The 22,596-nt window shown below is 38.1% G+C and overlaps 1 protein-coding gene across 1 annotated transcript in view; it reads right to left on the reverse strand.

Annotated features, from left to right (window-relative positions):
• Nucleotides 1-695: 695 nt before the first annotated feature.
• Nucleotides 696-22,596, reverse strand: part of IPO5 (importin 5) — a 42,421-nt gene continuing 20,520 nt past the window's right edge. Inside the window, exons 10-26 of the mRNA XM_058045254.1 lie at nt 20,141-20,247; nt 17,643-17,767; nt 17,446-17,535; nt 17,182-17,355; nt 16,736-16,954; nt 16,199-16,282; nt 15,355-15,487; nt 15,140-15,261; nt 14,529-14,625; nt 13,877-14,049; nt 13,346-13,457; nt 12,705-12,760; nt 9,457-9,579; nt 8,661-8,880; nt 5,623-5,851; nt 4,034-4,175; nt 696-1,427 (exon numbers count right to left, since the gene is read on the reverse strand). Of these exons, the coding sequence (XP_057901237.1) occupies nt 1,341-1,427; nt 4,034-4,175; nt 5,623-5,851; nt 8,661-8,880; nt 9,457-9,579; nt 12,705-12,760; nt 13,346-13,457; nt 13,877-14,049; nt 14,529-14,625; nt 15,140-15,261; nt 15,355-15,487; nt 16,199-16,282; nt 16,736-16,954; nt 17,182-17,355; nt 17,446-17,535; nt 17,643-17,767; nt 20,141-20,247 (2,293 nt within the window). The 3' untranslated portion in view covers nt 696-1,340. The remainder of the gene's footprint in view (nt 1,428-4,033; nt 4,176-5,622; nt 5,852-8,660; nt 8,881-9,456; nt 9,580-12,704; nt 12,761-13,345; nt 13,458-13,876; nt 14,050-14,528; nt 14,626-15,139; nt 15,262-15,354; nt 15,488-16,198; nt 16,283-16,735; nt 16,955-17,181; nt 17,356-17,445; nt 17,536-17,642; nt 17,768-20,140; nt 20,248-22,596) is intronic.

Genomic DNA, 22,596 nt, shown 5'->3' on the forward strand with positions numbered 1-22,596 from the left:
CAAAACTAAGTTTATTCTTTAATACGAGAGGGATTTATTACATGTAAAATTCTACCTTTTCTTATTATAAAGGGAGAAAACTTACACTCTCTTTGTGAAAAGATGTTTCAAGACACAATTGAGATCTACTTGAAGAACACTTCAGTAAGAACTTCAGTTTTTAAAGATCAATGCATATATTAACAGTTTTGAAGTAACAGAGTGGGAAAACCTCACTCACCTTTGTTAGAAATCAGGTAACCTATGCCTATGTCTGCTGGTAGATGATGTATTGCTCTTGACGTACCAGAAAAGACCTGAGAAGGGTTTTTTGATTCTTTCAGGTCAGGCTGTCAACTGCATGATTGCTTTAAACGGAACACAGGCTACTACAACAGGTTTGCTGCCTACCAGATCACGTTGCACATTTGCAGCTGGTACAACACTACATTTTATAAGTTAAGAAATGCAACTGCATCTGAACATGAAAAACATTTTAAAGTCAAGATATGTATATATACTGTCACACCAGGAATGCCATTAAGTTTCCATTCTACAGACTCAGGTGAAAAATTTGTTAAAAAGTCAAGAAACAAAAAAGCATAAAATCTGTAATAGGCAACAATATACAAAGTTTCATATATAAAATCGTGACTTGTATAGTTTGTTATTTTCATCTTTTCACAAGAGAAAATTAAAAGAACCACACATCACTGAACTTCTACACAAGCTTCTTGTGTTTCAATGTCATTTATTGAGGAGTGAATGAGAGACTGTCAGACATGCCAAAGAGACTTCACATTCAAGGGCTGGAAGCTGAACAGCTTTCCTCATTGAGTCACTGTACAAGTTGTTTTTGGGAATCAAAAGTGCGATCAATGAGGTCTTCATGCTCGATGTTGGTCTTCAGTTTTTCATCTTTTGATCTACTACCTTGTTGGGCAGAAGGACACTTCCTACCCTACAAAGACTCACACTCCAATTCATACAATTAACACTAGATGTAGAGAAACGTTTATCTGTTATAACGTACATCTACTGCTGAAGGTCTTATGTCTAATGAGAAAATTCAACTTGTTTCCCTTTCACCATCGTATGGATGGCTGATACCGTTAGAAAAATACTCTTCAGTGCTATTGTAGGGTTTACAGGAAACTTCTTTCATGTTGTGGGATAGAAACCGATTTAAACACCGTTCTGAAAGAATGCTTCTTCCTGCTGCCACTGCCTGGAGGTTGCAGAAGAATGGCCTACACGCACTACAGTTCTGGTTTTACTCAGAAAAGAAACAAAAGAAACCTAAACAATAGGGTAAACGTTTATTTGGAGTTAGTTTTCTTGCAGATGATAATTAAGGCCCTTCAAGCAGAGTTCAGGAGCTCCTGTATGGCTGCCTGTTGATCTGCATTGAGCTGTGATATGCATTCTGTCCACAGTCCTCCGGATGTCTAGAAAAAAATGAGAAGGCGTCTTTATGCAGGCTGAAAGTGTCCAAGGCACATCTTAAGCTTTGCTATTTTACAAAGCTCAACATTCACTCAGCTTAGTCCTGTAATACACATGCCAAAGAGACTGAAATCTTCAGGGGTACACAGGGCTACACGGGTTCACCTTGAGATGCTCCAAACGGCTGAACAGCAGCAGAGTAATTGATTTGGGACTTCTGGGAACTCCCTGTAACAACTGTGTGGGTTAACAAATGGCACTCATGTCTGTGTCAACCACAGCTAAAGCATTTGATGGTTTTGCAATGAAGTTAAAAGACCAATGTTCAGGCAAAACTGAATCATGCTTCTTCCACGAGCGTTTTGGGCACTGGTGCAGCAGTAACACACTCAGAGCTTCCAGGTGAGCTCTGGGATTACAGCACGATGTGCTACATGAGGGTGTGCAAAATTCTGCTGCCAACACAGGGTGTGGCTCTGCAGTGAAAGGAAAGGTCAATTACTTCCCAGAGAGACCTGCACAGCATCTGTCTGGGTGAATGTAAACCCTTCATCTGTGCTAGCACAGCCCTCAGCTGAGACATTAGCTTTAAAAGTCACCATCAGTAAGGTCTGTTCTAATGGTGCCAGAAAGTGCTGAATATTAATCAAGATTGAGGAAAAAGTAGTTATTAGCTTATCAACAGAAGCTGGAAGCAATTGGCACCCTGCTTTCTTTAGGATAATGACAGGGAAAAAAGTTCCAGGTGACTGACTTTAGGTCTTTAGATTGGCTTTTGCAATAACTGTATAATTTAAGTAAAATTTAAAAAAATGTTTAATTTATATTTGTTATATTTTACATTCAGCTCTATTATAATGCACTTTTCTCAAAATTTAAAGTTAAAAAAATAAAAATGGATTAAAAAATAAAAATGTATTAAAAAATAAAAAATAAATGCTCTCACATGTAAATTTGTGGGTTTAGTTTTAAATACCATTAGGCATTTTAGACTCTTAATGTATGATGAAATATTGTAGAATTAAATGCACTCTTCCTGCATTTCTGATGCATATTTAAATTGATACTTTATGCTGAAATATTTCTGGCCTGACAATACCTAAGCAAAGAAGTTTATACTCAATTCCAATAATGACTATGTTGATCATGTTAGACACTGGCAGTGAAACAGCTTACTGAGATAGTTAAAAAATTCTCTTGGAATCTGGGAAGTAGGAGCTTGTTAGCAACTCCACAACCTTGAAAATTCCTATCATAGTATATAAGACTCTTACAGTTAGTAAGAGTATCAAATTCTTACACCTTTACTAAAGTTAAAATACCATGTATGAAGAGAAATAGGATTGGTAACACTGTGCTAAAATTGTATTTTTTACAAGACATTACTTTAAAAATTATGTTTTTCTCCTCAGTCCAAAGGTAAATCATTCAGCCAGTGCTGGAGGTCTTATCTCACATTAAAGTTTCTATCAATCCTGGCCAGAACCAGACATTGTTGTAAACAACTAATCTATACATGTATGTGCCACTGTAGTGTTAAAAAAAAAACTTTGATGATTTGAGGTAAAGTGAACAAATGCATTAGGTAAACCCTAATACAAAGGTGCATTCCTAGACTTTGAGTACCAACAGCAAGGATTTTTATCTGTCAGGCAGAATTTAGAGCAGTCACTTACACTACTTTCACTCTGAAACTTGCTCAATTTCCTCCTCTTTATGCCTTCAGAATTTTAACAACTTTTCCTACCAGACAGAATGGATCTCTCAGGCTGACACACTCATACAGGTGAATCAGTTCTAATGTCAAGTGTTTCTAAAATTCTTGAACCTGAATTTTGCCAAAGCAGGTCAGGTAGAAAGATAATAATTGAAGATCAGCTGCATAAAATCCTCCATGCTTTTTTATGAGCAAGATGCTTGCCAGGCACCTTTCTCTCATTAGTACTACATCTACCCAACAACATTTGGCCCTGGAGCAGATCTGCACTATGAGCACTATCACTTACAGCACTGTAGAGAAGCACTGTTTAAGTACCTGGACATCCCCATCATCCTTAAGTGACTCATTATGGCATAAAGGATGTAAACCTTACAGCAGCTCCCCAAAGGCAGGGAAAACATCAAACAGCCACCTATATTTGCACAGGACTGAAAAGGGCCGTAGTAAAATAACTTGTGGTTTGCACTTGTTATCTAACAAAGATCCCAAGCTGCTGCTGTACTAGAAAGTCACCAAAAGGTGTTGGTGACCCTCACAAGAATCACATCTTGGACCAAATCCTGCAGTACAGTTCACTGATAAAAGGACATGCAGATTTCTCTCCAGATTCTAATTTCCGACTCAGAAAAAAACCCCCACAAAAACTAATACTGGTTCACATATTAACCAACTTGCTGCAGGAAAGTTAGTTACAGTTATTTTAGTCAAGTGCAAATGTCACCAAGTTTTATCATGAATCATTCAAGGAACATCAAAGGATCTCCAAGATCACTGGTTGAACCCTTATTCTCTAAGGAGATAAGGCTCTCAAAACTGGTTGAACAGTTTAGCTCCTTCTGCAAGCAGACTCTAAATGCTCCCTTTCTCCTTAAGCAAGCATTTATTTACCTGCACTTGGCGGACAACGTTAGCCAGCCGCTTGGTGCACGGATCTTCGTGTTTGATAGCTTCGTGGATTTCACCATCCGCAATTATCCCCAGTATTCTGGGAAGGTTGGAATTGTTGGGACCCAGGACAATTGGGTTATTGCTGTTACAAAAGACATATTGCAAAGGAATTAATGGTTATCTAAAAATAATGTAAACACTTTACACATAAGTGATTTTGAATGATCTTATTCTGAAGCTGCTTAGTTAGGTTTAAGTTTCACACAGCTGAATAAGTATGCACAGCTTTGTTGCCTGCTGACAGCGTGTTCCCCCTTCTGTTAATATTTAACCAGCTGATTCTTTACTCAGCCTAAACTTTATCAGGAAGAAGTTCTGAACTTTACAGAATGGCTGAGTTCCATGCAGATGGAACTGTAAACAGTGTGACAGAAATACCCTGCCTAAAAGGACTTGTTCCTCTCTCTGTGCCTCCCAGGACGCTGTGTTACTGGCGTCAGGAGCGTCGGTAACTTCAGCTCTCTGCCAGCACTCTCCATGACACAGCAAGCAAGCAGTTCTGCTCCCTCTTTCCCAGCCAAATGCTGGAGTGGAGGAGTATTAGCAATCAGGAATCTGTGTGGAACACAGGATCTACTTGCAGCCCTGCCACCTACCATTGCTGGAATGCAGAGGCTGTGAATGTAGGACTGGCAGAGCTCCAGAGAAGCAGGTAGCCAGGCAGAGCCACCTGCACAGACGTGGGTACAGAAGTGAGCTGCTACTGCAATTCCCAATTTCTATGTTCCTGTTCACATGCACCTGGCAGCATTGTTATGTCTCATCTGTATCTCACTGCTCTATAATGAATCTAGGGACCTCAGTTGCAATTTTGAGACTTTGCCTTAATAAAGCACCCAGAGATACAAGCTATTCACAAAATACAAAAGACTGTAAGAAATCTAAGTTATTTCCCTTATATTTTTCTCCTAAGATGTAATACAGTGCCAGCCAGAATGTGCTTACTACACAACACCTCAGAGGCTACATTTTTTCACTCATTTATGAAGTGCATCACACTAGAATAACTGTTTACTTTTTTCTTTCATTTTACCTGCAGGAAAGAGCACAAACCCGAAGAATAAACTGAGGGATAAGATCCTTTCAATGATAGCTGAAATAATTATTAAGGGAGACAGCACTGTACAATGAATTTTTCCATATTATTTCTCTGCTTTATACTTCACTTTGTTGGAAAGCAAAAGGTTGCAAAAACCTGATCAGTTACTGGTCCTGATATGTAAGCAGAGTATCAAAAAGTTTTCCTGAAATTTTCTGTAAAAGTTTTCTGCAGATCCTATGTCATTATGGATATATAAAGCAGCCAGGATTTTTTTTTCCAGCTGTAGAGACACTATTTAGGACAAGAACAGGAACTGTTTAAAAAAGCAGCAATAACATCAGGGAAGGCTCAGTTCTGACATTTCTAATTATCTTCTCTAAAGCACATGTAGATTAACCTCACAGTTTCTCAGTTTTGGAAAAAGAGGGCAAGGAAAGAGCATGCAAACAGGCTTACTTTCTGCATTAGTGTGAAGACTTTGCCTTACCTCTCAAGTAAGTCACACAGATAATTGAAAGTATGAACAGCTTCTTCTTTGTCTTCATGAAGTGGAAGCCATGATAACCAGTGTGGAAGGACTTCTTCAACGTTTATACAGTCAGGCTTGAACTTCATTATCTTTCCTATTGCTGAAATGCAGTTTTCTGTTGCATTCACATTCTCTTTGGCTTTGGCATCTGGTGACTGAATGACTCTCACCAGCAATGGAAGTGCCTCTAATTGTTAAAAACACAAGAATAAAGTTTAACTGCACAATCAAGGTATACTTTATTATTATCACACATCTGTATATAAAATATGTATAGATGTATACATACACACCACCCACCACTAAAAGGTCATAGGAGTAATCTCACCTGGTGAATCAACTTGACATAGTTAGGATCATAAAAATCAAGGAAATCTTTCAATGGAAGAAATATGCCAGTTTTTCTCCTAGGTTAATAGCAATTATATTTTGTTAAACAGTCGTGTGGGTAACCACACACACCCTTCTAAAAGAACAATTAATGTCACAGTTTTAGCTACTAGTGTCCATGCAGGCTTCCAAGCACACTACATGCAAGCAGGAACAATTGTCCTTGTGTTCTTCTGCTAAAAATAAAATACTAAAGCTGTGAAATTCTCTATCAGCACAGTAGGCAGGTTGTGGAATTGTACAGAAAGTACACTTCAAAATAACTCTAATTACTGAGGAAGAGTAAGATCTCTCACTTCTGAATTTGGATGAGTAAGTAGAAGCTTTGCAGTTAAAGAATGCACAATCCACTTTCTATATTAAGTCCACTGCATTAGATTTTTGAAGAATTCAGCAGCTGTGGAAAAGCTGTTAAACATTACAGAACTACAGAAACATTAGACCTGCTAGCTTATGTATACTGAATGCAGGACAATGATGCTGGGCTATTCTCCACAGCAGAGTTTGTTTCAGAGAGGTCTACAATGTCCAGGACAACTGAGCCTGCATTTTATACCTCAGGTTTTCATGGTTGCTGAAGCTAAATCTCATCTCATCTGTATCCCACTCACTAATACTAATGAATGACTCTGTAGGTATTGTGTCCTTGAAACTGTAAAATTAGGAGGGCATCAAAATGAATCAGCATAATTTTCTCCCTACAGCCTACCAGACAAGTTTTCTCTTGTCTATAAAACAGATGCATTCTCACATAGATACTGTGTTAGACAAACCTTAAAAAAGCCTTTTGACAATGGAAGACCCATCTTGTACAATGTTAAGCTTTTCTCCAAGGACTGACTGCTCTGACATCTGGCACCACCCAGTTTTGAGGCCACTGATGTGAATTAGGAAGAAATCCATGCAGTTGATTGATACAATTTTCACAGAGAACAGCTAATCATATTCTTCCACCAACATAACAGAAGCAACCTTGCCAGCTGCATCAATTGTAACCCTGTACCCCTGTCGAGAAAGTGATTTGTTTTGCTGTAGTTCCCTTCCATCCTATTTCTTTGCCCTTTACAAAATCTGGTTTTTGTGATGTTTGTTTCATCAGGTAACTCACATGCCATTTACAAGTTCTTGCTATATTCCTGGACATTTTTAACTGACTGCCAAAAATGCTTATATTAATACCTCTGCTTTTTCTGAAGTGTATTTACATACTCTTCAAACTTGCAAAAGAACAATATGCCAGTGCTATATATCACCCAGTAAAGAAAATAAGTTACAAATAAAAGCCCACAGACATGGTGTTTTTCAGAGATATAGCAAAACCTCTGGGGTAGATAATGTCTCATGACATGGATTTGTTTCTAATCACAGCATATCTTCATCTATTACAATAAATCATAAAGTTCTTTCATGTATGCAAAAAGGATTTGGAATACTTTTGAGGTGTCTGCTAATAAACTGTATACTGTAAAGGCGAAAGTTTATTTTATCCAAAATTCAACTTAAGGAGAAGCCAGGTGTCTGGGCATAATCAAGAATTATTTGCCCAAGTACAAAGAGAAGCATCAAAGATTTTACAAAGTTTAAGTGGGGTAAGATAAAGTGTAATTAGAGAAAAATAAAAGACTGTTAGACTTCAACAGAGGCTAAAAAGCTCAGAAAATTTCAAAATCAGAACTGTCTAGACAATTCTAATTTTTCATGCTCTTAATGATTCATTGCAAGGCTTCCCACACTGCTTTTCCTTTTCTTTTTAAAAAGACACCTTATCCTGATTGTTATCATGTAACAGTTACATTAACAATGAAAATTACAACCCTGATTGATTTAGGCAAGACTTGTGTCAATCCCTATCAGATGATTCTTATTTTCTTAATTCAGCTTTCATATAATATTAATGCAAAATACATATTTTAAATACATACTTAGATGATATACTATATCATCTAAGTATCTATTATACATACTTTATATAATTTTATTAAGAAAAAAGGAAAAAAAAGCCTTTAATAAGGGGTGCTACTTAGTGTGCAAAATTAACTTTGGTGACTGGCAAGAAGAGTGCAAGCAGGCAATAATTTCTTTAAATTTAAGATGAATTTGAAGTTTCAAAGAAATTCAGACAGACAGCAGACAAAATGTTGCTGATAAGTACTCTCACACTCATTTCACTTCTTACTTTACAGAAATCAGGTTCCTTTTTATATAATCAGAAAGCAGAGAGCCACACAAGTCATATTCTAGGCCATTCCTTAATATAGGTCTCTTGTGTAGTTTTTCCAGACATCCAAAGGCTTTTGCATTAATATGTAACCACATCAATATTACTAGAAAGCATCTATGAGACAGCTGTGTATCAAAAAGATGGTTTTTATGAAATTAACATTTGCATGCCAGATCATATTTTAAAAAAGAATATGTAAATCAAGTTTGCTAAGCAGTCAGTGCTGCAACAGGAATGCTACTAAGCAGAGCCACAATAAAAGCTTGAGGTACTGAGGTGGTTTATCACTCAATCCATCACTGTCTGTGACACAGCTAAGAGCCAGCAATCTGTCGCCCTGCACACCCGCAGGTGAGCCGTTCCCATCCGTCCCCAGCCGCAGTACCTGGGCAGACGGGCCGGTAGCTGTCGCCGCCGAACTGCGCGATGACTCCCACGCCGTAGGCAGCGGCCTGCCGCACCTCGGGGCTGCTGTCACACACCGCCTCCAGCATGGGCCGCAGGAAGTACTCGGCGTACTTGAAGGACGAGGGGCTGCAGTGCTCCACCACGTCGTCAAAGATGCACAGCCCCCACTGTCGGTCCGGCCACGGCCGATGGGGACACTGCGGCACAAACAGCCACCGGCTCAGACACCCCGAATCCTTGTACAGCCAATGAGTACATCAAAACAGTCACAGGAACAGGGGTCTAACGCTTTGGTTAAAATCTTCAGGGTGTGAAACTCAATCCTAAAACCATGTAATTTGCAGTAGTGATATTCCAGCAATACCATGAACGAAACAAAATCCAGGTGTCCATCTTTGCACCTCTGTTTCACACTCCATTACATGTATCAGTCTCAATTTTTCTCCACGAGCCTGCAACATTTTTTTGTCCCTGCTCTCGAAATCCATTTTTGAGATACTGGACAGTCTCAAGGAAATTTAATTTCTGAAAATAGTTGTGTGTGTCAGTGATCCTGGATCTTTGAGACACAGATTTTAAGTAGCACAGCAACGACCCTGCTCGGAAAGCACGGGGTAACAACTTCATCCTTGATCTAGAATAAACCTTCTATTTCGTAAAACAGTAATTGCTACATTCTATCTACCAAGTTCTCTAAGACTTCAGCATGGATGGCATATTAACCCATCAGAAAAAATAATTATGTTTAAATTAAAGGAAAACAAGGTACTTACAATTAGGTTGACAATTAGTGGAAGTAACCTTTCAAACCATGGCAGTACCTTCTCCTTGTAACTACTGAATATTGAGTGCAAAATATCCGACACTTTAGTCAAAATATAAACATCACTGTCATCCTGAAAGGAAAAGGATACAATTCACATGAAGACTAACAATCTTTAATGGAGTGAAAGTCACATGAAGTGCTAAGTGTCTAAACTAATGGAAAAAAGTTGATTTATGACTTTTTAGGTAAAACCTTTTTTTAAAGTTCAATAATTTTCAATTCTTCGTCTAATTGCAGAATGATAGAAAAACAAAATGGTTTGGGTTGGAAGGCACCTTAAAAATCTTCTAGTTCCAAACCCCCTGCCATGGCTAGGGACACATCCCATCAGACAGGGACACTTCCCACTAGAGCAGGTTGCTCAGAGCCCCATCCAACCTGGCCCTGATTGTTCCAGGGAATGGGACATCCACATCCTTCTCTAGGCAACATGTTCCAGTATCTTGAGGGACATCACTTGTTACTGTCATGTCGATACTGAGGCACTGAATTGAACTTTTTTAACATGGCCATTCAATCAATTCCTTATCTGCTGAATTAATCAAATACAGATCTCTTCGTATTAGTGACAAGGATGTTGTGTGGGACCCTTTTAAAGGCCTTACAGAAGTCAAGGCAGATGACATCAGTTGCTCCCTCAACAGTCACTCCATCACAGAACCCACTAAATTAATCAGGCATGATTTGCATTTTGGAAGCTGTATCAGCTGTCTCTAATCACCTCCCTGTCTTCCACTGCTGCCAGGGAGATGTGTTCAAAGACTGTACTGGGCACAGAGTGAGACTGACTCACTGCTAGTTCCAGGAGTCCTCCTTTTCACCCTTCTTAAGTTGATTGCTAGAACTCAGTTGCCTAGATTTATTTCAGAGATAGAAAAATCAGATCAAGACAAAACTGTCTTGTGCAAATTTGCCGCTTCAATGGGTTCCCTTTACAGAAGGCAAAAAGCCTTTTTCCTCTTCTGTACCCTACGGATATCCTAAGAAGCTTTTGTGGAAAAGGAAATGGATAATAGCCTTTGTAATAAAAGACTGTGGCAAAATTATAACAAATATTATTCTCCTCCTTTGTTCAAATTTTTCACCTTGCCCAGTTAATATAACAAACCGGTCAAATAAAGAACCTTACCTCAGAGCTATCAATTCAAGTTACATCTACAGGTGAGGATTATCCCCTGGACATATTTATGCTGGGAAAACTCTTAACTTTCTTTTACAGCAACTTCTATTGCACTCAGTATCGTCCTTTCAACCAGTTTAACAGGCAGGGAAAACAGTACAGCTAGTTTCTGGTCCCTAGTGACCTTCACCTTTCTCACCTTCTGGTGACAAACTAGTAACTATTTATTGTGCAACAGGCAGCTTCCCACAACTGGATATTTAAACCCTTCCTAGCGAGCCAATTTCTGCACCATCAAGGCACAGCTCAAGCAGGAGCCCTGGCACATGCACACAATGACATTAAGAGGTAGAGAACTGCTCCAGCACACCACAAGGTCCACCTAGCCTGGTACTGCCTGCTGACCAACAGCTGATAACAGATGCAGGAAGAGAGTGTAACACTTGCTTGGTGTACGCTTCACACTCCCTACCAAATCAGCAGTTTAGTTATTGCTGAAGTGAGGGCTGGATCTGAATAACTGTTTGAATAACCTTCATGACTTCTGTGCTTCTTCTATTTCTGCTGCCTTGAGGTAAGGGCTACATGAACATACTCTGACACCAAAGGTGTATATCCAAACGTAACTAATTTGTTAATTCTGTCCATATGGCAAGTGATGTCCTCATCCCACACCTCCTTTCACAGGGTAATGCAGATAAGTCTTTCTCCAGACTTTACAGAACAACCAGCAAACACTAGAACATTTTTAAAAACGCCTTGCAACTCTGTTGCAGAGTAGGGACTCAGCTTTTCTGAAACTGCTGCCTGCTTGCATTTTTCTAAGTACAGAGTGACACAGAGGAAATAAAAGGGTCTTGGAGGAAACAAAAATATATCCTCTTGAATGCTGGCCTAATTCTCAAAAGCCCAAAAGGAGAGTCAAGAACCACACTGTTATTTAAGACAGTATTTACATAGGGGTGTGATTTCTGGAGTCTGAATCCAAGTTAAACTCATGTGATCAAGCTTCATACCTGCATTGTACAGCAAAAAAATTTCTTAGTTCTTAAATTTACTGAGCACCCTTTGTCTTGTGTTATAAACAGCAGCAGCCATTCATTATTACTCTCTCTCCATACTAATAATGATTTAATAAAATTATTGTATCTCTTCTACAATCACCTCCACTTTAAACTATTAACTCACTTTGGTACCCTCGTGTGTAAGTAGTTAAGTAGTCACTTTAGTATTCCCTCATAAGCAAACACATGATGGATGGCAGCTGTTTATCCCGCTGTCCTTTTCTGGTTTTAGGCTATTCTTTTTGAGACAGGCTCCTGATATGACACACCAGATGTCTTGGGATCAGAGGTATAGAGGCCCAAGGTTAAGAGCCACCCAGCTTGCAAGGCTCAAAGAAAAAGCAAGTCAGCAAGGCTAGACCTAAGGGATGACCTCATTGCAGTCTACAACTTTCTCACTGGGGCGAGAGAAGGGGCAGGCACTGATCTCTTCTCTCTGGTGACCAGTGACAGGACCAAAAGGAATGGCCTCAAGTTGTGTCAGGAAAGGTTCTGGTTGGGTGTTAGAAAAAGGTTCTTCCCCCTGATGATGGTTGGGCCCTGGAACAAGGCTCCCTGGGGAAGCAGCCACAGCACCAGCCTGACAGAGCTCAAGAAGTATTTGGACAATGCTCTCAGGCACATGGTGTGATTCCTGGGATGCCCTGTGATGAGGCAGGATGATCATTGTGGGTCCCTTCCAACTCAGCTTATTCTGTAATTAAGTAATCTGCTGTGAAATCTGTATAAGTATTAATGTCATCCAAGAATTGTTTGAGCAGATGAAGAAAATAAAAAGCTATATCCTGAACTTCTTACTTCAGCATATCAGACAAGGAAACCTTTCATATTTTCTAATTCACAAATGCAGTGTGACTCATTTCTTACTGTTTTGAAGGACAATGGTAACAAGATTCTTCTATGAAGAAATAATTCTAAGGATGCACTATGCCCTAAATGAGTCAAAAGCATATTTTTGCAATATTCCATCCTGGTGCTTGTAGAGCAGAAAAATTCTTCAAACTAACTTACTTCATCTTGTAATGACTCTTCCACTTGCTCATCATAGTCTTCATCTTGTCTTTTCACTAAATTAAAAGAAAAAAATTAAACCACTGCCTTTCTATAAGTGCGTAAGAAGCCTGTGAAAGGGAAAAATTATGCAGAAACAAATTTAGAAAACAGGAAACAGTAGCTGAAGATGCAACAGGAATTCTCCATTTTTAAGAAGCTTCAAAAAACTTCCACAGAAAAGGAAGAAGTACAGGATAGTCCAGTTAAGGAATGTGTAAAAATGCCCATGAAATAGAAACAAACACACCAGCTTGTCCACAAACTTAGAAACAACAAACTACTATTGCTTTGAGAAAACTGCAGACTTCAGATGAAAAAACCCCAGGGAAATGATAACACCATAGATAGTGCACTGTCTCTCAAGTAAATCTGTCCATTAACTTTTGATTAAACCACAGTATGCTGAAAATTACGCCATCTTCATCCTCCACAAGCTTAAGAATACAACTCATGGATTCTGTGAGTTCACAGTCCAATTACTTCACATAAATATACAAATCAGTGAAATTGAAACAGTTTTTTTTGTCTTCAGAAATAATTAGAAATTCTGCTTTAAAGAACAGCCACATCCCATGTTAACAGGATTTGTGTTAACTTACCCTGTCTTAATTCTTGATTTTTAAAGTGCTCTTCTAGTTTTTCTTTCAGTATTCCTCCAAGTTCTTCAAAGTGTTCGTTGTTAAGGCATCCATCTCCCATTACCTCAATGCACTTGTGAAACAAAACAACCAGTTTTTCAGCTTTAAAATTTAACATGAGCAGCCTTAATGAAATCTAAGCACACAAAGAATATTAATACATGCAGGAATAATATTAGAAGAACAGTCATACTGTAATCAATGCTCAAATTATACAAGTAAGGCACAGTACCACTGTACATTTCATACCCATAATTTCAGTTGCTCATGGTTACAATAAAAAAATTTTGGTAACTGTTTTATTCTTGAAAAAAAAACAAAACAAAACAAAACAAAACTTTTTTCATCAGCTGTAACAACATTTATAGTCACAACAAATTTCCAGTAGAGGAAGCCTTGCATTTCTTTGAGCCATTTAAAGGAACACCAAACTGTCCCTTCTTATTTCAAAAAGCTACAAACAGTAACGCCATGAAATCTGTAGAATGTTACCTTTGCAAAAGAATGCATTATTTCTGAGAGGACATCAGACTCTGGCTCTGTCCCAATGGCTTTGATGAGAGCATCACACATGAAGTGCCACATCTGTGTGAGGTACTCGGGCCCACGAACCCTGGCACACTCAAGCAGGAGGGGCATCGACTCTGCGGCTGCCACTCGGACACGTGCCATTGTTAAGGAAATACAGCAATCAACACCAACAAAGTGCTTAGAATTTAACATCCCACCACCATGATGAAGTTCTTGGTTTTCTACCTGAAACTCATTTCATGACAATCCATGCATTTGATTTCTTAATTATATATAGATTAAATCATAGGAAAATTACACTGCCTGCTCTTTAGAAGCGGTTTCAAGCCTGTTTCAGGCCATGACAGAAAAGCTGTTCAAGTTCTTTTCTGCTTTGTTACACAAATATTCCTTTTTCTACTGATTGCTTATTTAAAAAAAAAAACAAACTAGGGGGAAAAATAGGAATCCATTGCCTAAAATATAGTGTGTAAACCAACATTCTCTGAAACCATTTCTGCTATAAAGTCACAGACTATTTTAACATTAACACTTTCAATTCATTTAGGAAAACAGCAAGCACAATCTTGATTCTGAGTTTCTGTTTTCACATTGGTATTTGTTAATAGGATATCATCATGGAAATAGAATTTCAACAATGGAACCATCAGCTTTACAACTTGCTCTGTGTATTCCACAAATCCTTCTTTTAGCTCTTTTGCATAGCAAACCTGAAAAATAGAGCACAGATATACCTCTTTTAAGGGATAATACTTACATTTTTCAACTATGTAAAGGTGAGAGGGAGATTGTTAAAAGTGCAAGGGTTTTTTTAGCTTATTTTAAAAAACATGTAATAATTTGTTTCCCTTTCCCTCAACTGTGGTAATTTGACAAATCCTGATAGCCGCATGAGTTCTCACTCTTAGGGCATGCATGTATTTTTCAAACCAAATTCCAAAACAGCAATATTTGCAAAAAGGAACTACTTTTAAACATATCCAATTCCTTAAGTTTTGCTAACAAAGAAAAACCATCTATTCATTTAGAAAAATTTACACTCCTAAGTAAATTAACTGTTTTTAATCAAGTAAACCACACACAACTAAGTGCTGTAATCCAAACTAAGCAGTATCACCCAAAACACTCTTTCACGTGAGACAAAAAATATTTTAGGTGCAGATTTTGGCTTCAGACTTGATTGACCAGAAACACATTGATCACCAAAACTGTTTTATTGCTCACCAGCATTTGGCATGCAGTTGCTTTTTCTTCAAGGCCTGCAGTTTTAATTCCAAAACTCTGCTGATCACCTATGCTTACAAATTCCCAACCATCATCATCGCTCATATTCTCCATATCTTGTGCTGTTATACGGAAGGAAGGAAACATAATGTAAAACTACTACAAAATAATTTATTTCAGTATGCTTTTCAAGCAAAACATCATCTTAAACCTACTGTCTAAAAGAGCAACTTCAGGTTTAATGGATGCAGTCTTCATTAAAGGTCCCATGACAACAGGAAGGTACTGCTGAAATTCCTTTCCAAGAATTTTACACATTCTGGCCCATGCAGAGATCATGTAAGAAATCTAGAAGAGAGAAAGCAGAATTTTCATGTCCCACATTTTATTTTAATGCATACTTAAAAGGAAAGTATTAAGGAAATGCTTTACACACTAGGACTTTTGAAAAGAATTTGTCAGCAGTCCCTAAAGCTTATTTCAAAGAGAAGTAATCCAATATGCAATCCACATAAAAATGCATCATCAAAAGACATCCCAAATCTGGCAAAACCTTGACAGCACCTCCAATCAAAGTTGCTATACATGTAAAAATGTGACAGTGTAAGATTCATGATTACATTGAAAGTGCCTGTTCTACAAAATATTTTTTCTGAAATATTTCCCAAATTTAAACAATACTGCCAAGCCACATTCCTGAAAATGGTAAAATAGAGCAAAAACTAAAAAAGGTTGCAGTACTATGTTTTCAGAGGAGTATTTGTTTTCAAATATACAAGTTAAAATAGCTCTCTGCTCATTAGAACAGCTGCTTAACAAGTCTTGTTGATCTATTTATAAGAAGGTGACAGCAAGCTCAAATTTCTTCTGCAAATATAGGTCCTGGAAGTCTCATTTCCTAACCACACTTCTGTGAAAGATTCTAGGGCCATCTCAATGTCAGGTTTTGTAACACAGGCTGGACAATTAGCCTGAAAGGCCAGGGAAGGGGCAGAAACATCATGTATACAAGGAATGTTTTTAATACCAATGAGCTGTAAATACACAATTTCAACATACCTGTGGATCATCATCTTCTAGATCACTGAAGTCTGTTTGTGTCTTCAATAACAGCTGCATAACATCTGATGCATCCTGCATAAACTAGATACAGGAAACAACTATGTTTTAAAAGGCAAATTAAGATGCTACTTCTCAGAGACTTTGATGCTCACTTAAACTTTTTCAGGAATCCATATACAAAACTAAGTTCCCTTTGAACTGCATACATTTTGCCCCTGACACTGCCTAAATGTGATGCTGTGTCATTTTTCTTAAGGCAAAAAAAACCCAAAAAACCTCAAAGGAAGAAAAAATTCTTGCTTTCAACATTTTTCAGTGTGACAAGAATTACCTAAACTACAAAAAGATTCTATTGCAAATTTGTGAACCTAAGCAGCAACACAGTCATCTCAGAAATGCAACAAAGACAAGCACAGAAATCAGCAACAATACAGCTGCATTTTTAACAAGTGATTATATTAATTCAGTACTAATACCACAAAAATAAAGGCATTAAAAAGTGTATTTAGACCATTATACAAAATCTAAGCTTACCTTTTCTTTGCCAACAGCAAGACCAATTAGACTGATGCATTCAATAGTCTTTCCTCGCAAAAGTCTTAATTCCTTCTGAACAGCATTTTCAACAATGTGTTTTAGGGAGGGCATAAATAAATCATAGTAGGGAACAAACTTCTCCTCCACTGTATCTGCAACTGATGCAATTGAAGTCACAACTTGCTCCAGAACTAGCTTAGTGCCTTTCTGTATCAACTTGGAAAGAAGAAGAATAAAGTGTTATATTTTAAAAGCACACATTTTACTTAAAAGCATGCCAAATGTGAAAATCTGCTTTTGCACATATGCTAATTCTCGTCAGTTAAGACCAGCATCAGCAGATATGTGTACTGGCTCATTTCTGAGGTCTCAGTTCAGCTATACTTATTCTGCTTATGTGACAAGGTTACCCTCCATCAAACAATTTTTTCAGGGTATTATACCTCTTGCAATTTTATCACCATAATGGAATGAAGATGCTTCACTAGATTATCCAAATATGGAATAAGCAGTGACTTGGGACAATCTTCAGTGAAGTTTATGAGTGCTGCAGCTGCATGGGCTTGAACACGTTGGCTGCCTTGATCCTCCATGGTTTGTAGAAGAGCTCCTATCACCTGAAAAAGAAATACTCCTTTTTCAGACAACAAGTTTCTGAAAGGGACATAATTTTACCACTTTTTTCCCCCTACCACTCTACTACTTGCCTTCTCATGAAATTTCTTTTGAAACCCGGGTGCAAAGTCCGTTGCCATTTGTCCAACAGCGTTACAAGCGGCGTATCTTACTCTGGGATGCTGAAAAAGTATTTCCCTCAAGCAGTTAACAAGTAGTCATAACAAGCAGTCACCTTTCATTTTCAGAAATGAAAACATTTTGAAATAATTACTAGAACAATACTCACAGGATCCTGAAGGAATAGCAAAACGAAATTAACTATTTCATTTAAAATTCCCTCCATCTGTTGGTGGCAACCTTCTCCAATGGCAGAGAGTGCCATCAAGCCAGCATGCCTATACTTCCAGTCAGCTGCAGAAGAGTAAAAATGAAGAGTTACTCATTTTGGAAACTACCAAGAACCTCAAAGATGAATCACCTTATCTTTGCAGGGGCTGGGGGACACAGGAGAAGGCAGAGTGAAGAACAGGAGATGGAAGGGAAGTTAATGCATCTACTTGATTTGTTAAATACTCTTCTGTTTTCCTCATACATACTTCCAGTGATGCACAAAAAATTGAGTGTCTAATCCAGGCCAAATCCAGACCTAGAAAAAAGAATTCTTAACTGCTGATACAAGTACATACATAGTACTAATACCTGGAAACTGCATTTTTAATTAAATGAGCAGACCAGGCAAACATCAGGACAGTATTTTTAGTATTTTTATTTCCTTCTCCCCCATTTTTTTTCTGTTTTAGTATGATCAGAAGAGCCCATATCTTCCTCAAGAAAAAGGTCTAATGACTCAAACAGTACCTGAATTTAAAACAAATAAATGATTGGTATCAAACTTTCCAGCAGTCTTCCCAAAACTGTAGGAACAACAATATTCTACTTATGATGTAAACTTTGCTCACCTCCAAGTCATACTAGCTTATTCTCAGAGTAGTGGGTACTGTTGAAATTAATCTTCCATGCCTGTCCCTCTCTCATTTTTTTTTTTTTGAGCAACATGTGATAAACTCTAATTTATTTTCTTTTTTATAAAAATCTTTCTTTGTGCTAGAAATCATTGGGATTACAGAAGAGAAAACCAAAGGAATAAACAGGTTTACCAAATGACCTGTGAGAAAGGCATGTTACAGAACTTATCTCCCAAAATAGTGCAATATTTCATTATTGCTAATAACATATTACATTCCTGGAATGAAGAACATCACAGTTCAGAGCAGTAGAATCCTGACACTCAAACTTCTGTCTGACCAGGATGCAATGAAGTATCATCTTGACAGAAGGCACAATAGAAAAACAGCGTTTATTTTGTGTTATTTCAGTTCATTAGATGTTCCTAGTTAAGCCTACACCTCATCACTCCCACTGCATTACTGTTAGCATGTATTCCAAACTTGAAATTCATGAATCTACAAAATGAAACACAATCTTCTTTGGACCATCTGGCCACCCAATCTCAACTCCAAAGTCTTAAATTATTATTTCAATAAATAATTGTAAGAAGGAGGGGATAGGAGAAGGAAAAGCTTGACTTCTGAGAGTACTCTCAACACTTTAATCTAAGCATCTTCACCTTTCCTCTGTCCCTACCAGTGAGAGCTTCCAATCCAATCCAAACAACATCTTCTGCACTTCCCTTCTCCAAAGAGTATTAATGGTTATGGACAGCTCTGACCCACAAGAAAACAAGCATCAGGGATGAACTGCATGACCTCCCCTTTACAGGAGTCAGGCCTTCAGTGACTATCAGACTCCACATTTCTCTGAATGTACTACAAAATTAGTTAGTTACTATCCTAGAAGCTACCAACACTGAGTCAGGTTAGCTCGTTTCATTAATAAAACTTTCTTTACAAAAAAAACCACTTTAATTCCAAACAGACTTTGTGAGTGTTCACACACACAGCTGGTGCTACCTTGAGTAGACCTCTGTTCCATACCCAAAATGCTAACAGCCTTTTCTGGACTGGGTTTTAAACCAAGAAGGCAGAACCCAGAACTTCAGCACTATCTTCTACTCCAAAGGCTCAAACCATAGGTCAAATGAAAGAACTTGAAAGCAATACACAGTACGTTTTGATTCATTGGCTGAGCAGGCACTACAGGTATTTCAAGAGGAAAAGAAGCATCCAAAATAACTGATAAGAATATATAGAAACACCTCATGAAACAAGTATTAAAATCAGCATACCAAATAGACAGACAGACTACCACTGACCTCAGTCCATCAAATTCCAGGGGGAAAAAACAAGTTTTCCTCTACAAACTGTAATGCATTAAAATTTCACTTAAATGCAGCACTTCTGGAGAAGCAAAAACACTGAGCTACAGAAAAACAGGTGGCACTTAAGACAAACTTAAAGTACTGTGAGAGGATCTGTTTAGAGATTTAGAGAGAATATTCTGAAATAGAAAAACCCCAACTCTTCCCTTATTTTTATGTAATTTCCAGTGTTTTTTAAAAAATTGTATTGTTTTTATGACATCTCTGCTCAGCTGTCCATGTATCAGAAGAAATGTTATAATGCACTCTATGTAAGTTTATTAAACCAGTCTAAGAGAAAGTATAAACTTTCAAGTTCACAGCATTTACAGTTTTTGCTGCTGACATCAAAAGTGGAAATGTGTCATAACCTATCAAGGAGCTAAACAAAAAGACTTAAGAGGTATTGAAGCTCCTGGCAAGCACAGAATTGTTAAAAAACAAGAAAAGAAAAAGCAGTTACTTACGATTCTGAAGCATTTGCATAATATGTTCTTTAATCATTGGCAAAACAAGTTTCCCTCCAAGGCCACATGCCATCCTGTCCAGTGCACTCTCACCAGCCACCGCATTGCTAAATATTGATTACACAAATATCAGTGGTTTGAGATCTACAATAAAACAAGCAGTCCAACAGAGAGCTCTTCCCTGCAGTTCTAGTCTTCAAAATTTGCCATCTGAAAACATGAGCCTCTTTAAGTAAATACACCATATCCACATCTAAAAACACACACACCACCCACAAAATAGTTATTTACTATTCACTGAAACATTTGTTATCTGCAGGCCACTGCTTGAGTCTTATTAGCTGTAGGTCCAAAAGTACAGACTGAATCTCTCAGCAGTTACACACACCCAGAAAAAATTTGCAATGAATGAAGCAATAATATTGGCCATCGTCTTTTTGTCACAAGAACATAAACCAGTTCAGACTTGCTATGATTCAGGTGAACCAGCAGAATTCAAACTTTGGCACACAAGAGGCCTTTCTTGGATGGCTGTACTCAGTAGCATGGTCTCTTGTCAATGACTGGGCAGAAAACATCCCGTCCAGGTGAGCAATTTGTGACTCTTGGCCAGTTACAGAAGTTAGAATAGCCCAACATTATCTATGCAAAGTGATTTGTTCCACTCAATAGAATTATTCCCTATAAAAAAGCAAGAAAGTTTCCAGGACACAGATAACTACTGTTACAGTCTGGATATGGCTGGGAGTATGGTAACTCAAGGTTACTACAGTCCATCCTGGACACCCATGATGATGAAAAAGCTGAGTAATGGTTCACAAAGGGATCAATCTCCCCTTCTTTACAGTTTCAATCAGTTGGGCCAGAAACATGTTTGAATCTCCAAGTCTCATTACAAGCCATAAATAATCTAGAAACTCACATGTTGTGAACAAAGGTGTTTGTGAAAAGATATTGACAGCATTGTATTTGTTCCTCACATTGGTCATGTTCAAATAAAAACAGACACATCACCAGCAGGACAATGAAGCATGGGCACACAGGGTTAAACTGGAGCAAACTCACTGAAGCTAACAGACACTTTCATCTGAAATTCCATTCCTTGAGCTTTCTTCCCACCATTAATTCACACATTCAGTTTTAAGAAATAAAGATAGTTTATCTCAGAAAAATGACCCCACATCTCCCTCTAATCTTTGCAAGGCTTTTCCAAGAAAAGAGGAAGTCGGATTAATCTTTTCCTCCTTTACAATGTCACGCCTTTATGAAGCTGGAGCAACAAAAAACTGGAAATGCTAAAGTATTCCCTGCTGCTTTTGTGCAGGCTGACTCATATCCCCATTCATCAGATCTGAACACACCCTAACTAGGGCACAGCCCAATGATCATTAGCCTGCTCCTGGGTCTGCACAAAAATTTCAGTCCTCTTAGGAAGCTACAAGGACTCAAACACAAGGAGACATTAGCATGCACATCAGCCATGCACTGAGCTCTCCACAAAGGTGAGCTTCAATGGTGGGAAGCACATAGCAGCACCAGGAGTGAACCTGCTGAAAGAAAAACTGCCCTCACACACACCATCACCAGAGACCAGCTCATGTGCAGCAGCTTGTGCCTAAGCCTCAAGCTCTCCTATTACTTCGAGGGCCAAAGGAGCTCCTTCAGGCTAAGGCTGTTGAGAGTAACTTGTTTTCTGATCTGTGCTCACTATTTGTGACTTCTAACTAAGAAAAGGAAAATTTTCATTACAAAATCCATAGGCAGCTAAGCTGTATTTAGAAGAACATTCATAGGCAGCTAAGCTGTATTTAGAAGAACAAAGTTACTCTGCTGACAATAAAAAGAAAATGACATGCCTCAAGTGCATGATTCAGCATCCTTACTAAGCTGCCTACAGCAAGCCATCTGAATAAATTTCCACACCCTGAATGGCTTGATAAGGATATGAACTTGAATATTCTATTCCCCCTTGAAATTTTATTCACTGAAGAGATTCAAATACTTAACAAACCTGAATGTAGTGGTGGTGTCTGACACCTGTATAGCAAAATTTCAGCACTCAGGAAACAGGTTAAAAGGGTATGGTCTACTATGTGAGGGAGAGAAGAAAGGACAGCTCACTTTCAATTTCATAATCAAAGAGAACTAAAAAGATTATTTCAAGTAAGGCAAAGATTATTCCATAAATTCCTATACATCAGTTCTACAGGTGTCTTTTACATGCCTGCTATCTATCAGAAGTTGCTTTACAGGGTAAATGAACATCTCTTTTTTAGTGTATTTTCCTATGAAATCTGTAAGTGTTCTGAGATAAATTGTCTCAAAACACTAATTACATGAGTCTGGATGAACCAGGTATGTCAAAGAAATGTCTAGACTGGTAAATTAACATCCATGTCTTTATACAAGTGCGGGGATAGTTACCTCCTACACCTATTTCTGTTTTCTTCACTCTA

This window comes from Melospiza georgiana, chromosome 2 (assembly GCF_028018845.1).
Source record: "Melospiza georgiana isolate bMelGeo1 chromosome 2, bMelGeo1.pri, whole genome shotgun sequence".
Classification (NCBI taxonomy): Eukaryota; Metazoa; Chordata; class Aves; order Passeriformes; family Passerellidae; genus Melospiza; species Melospiza georgiana.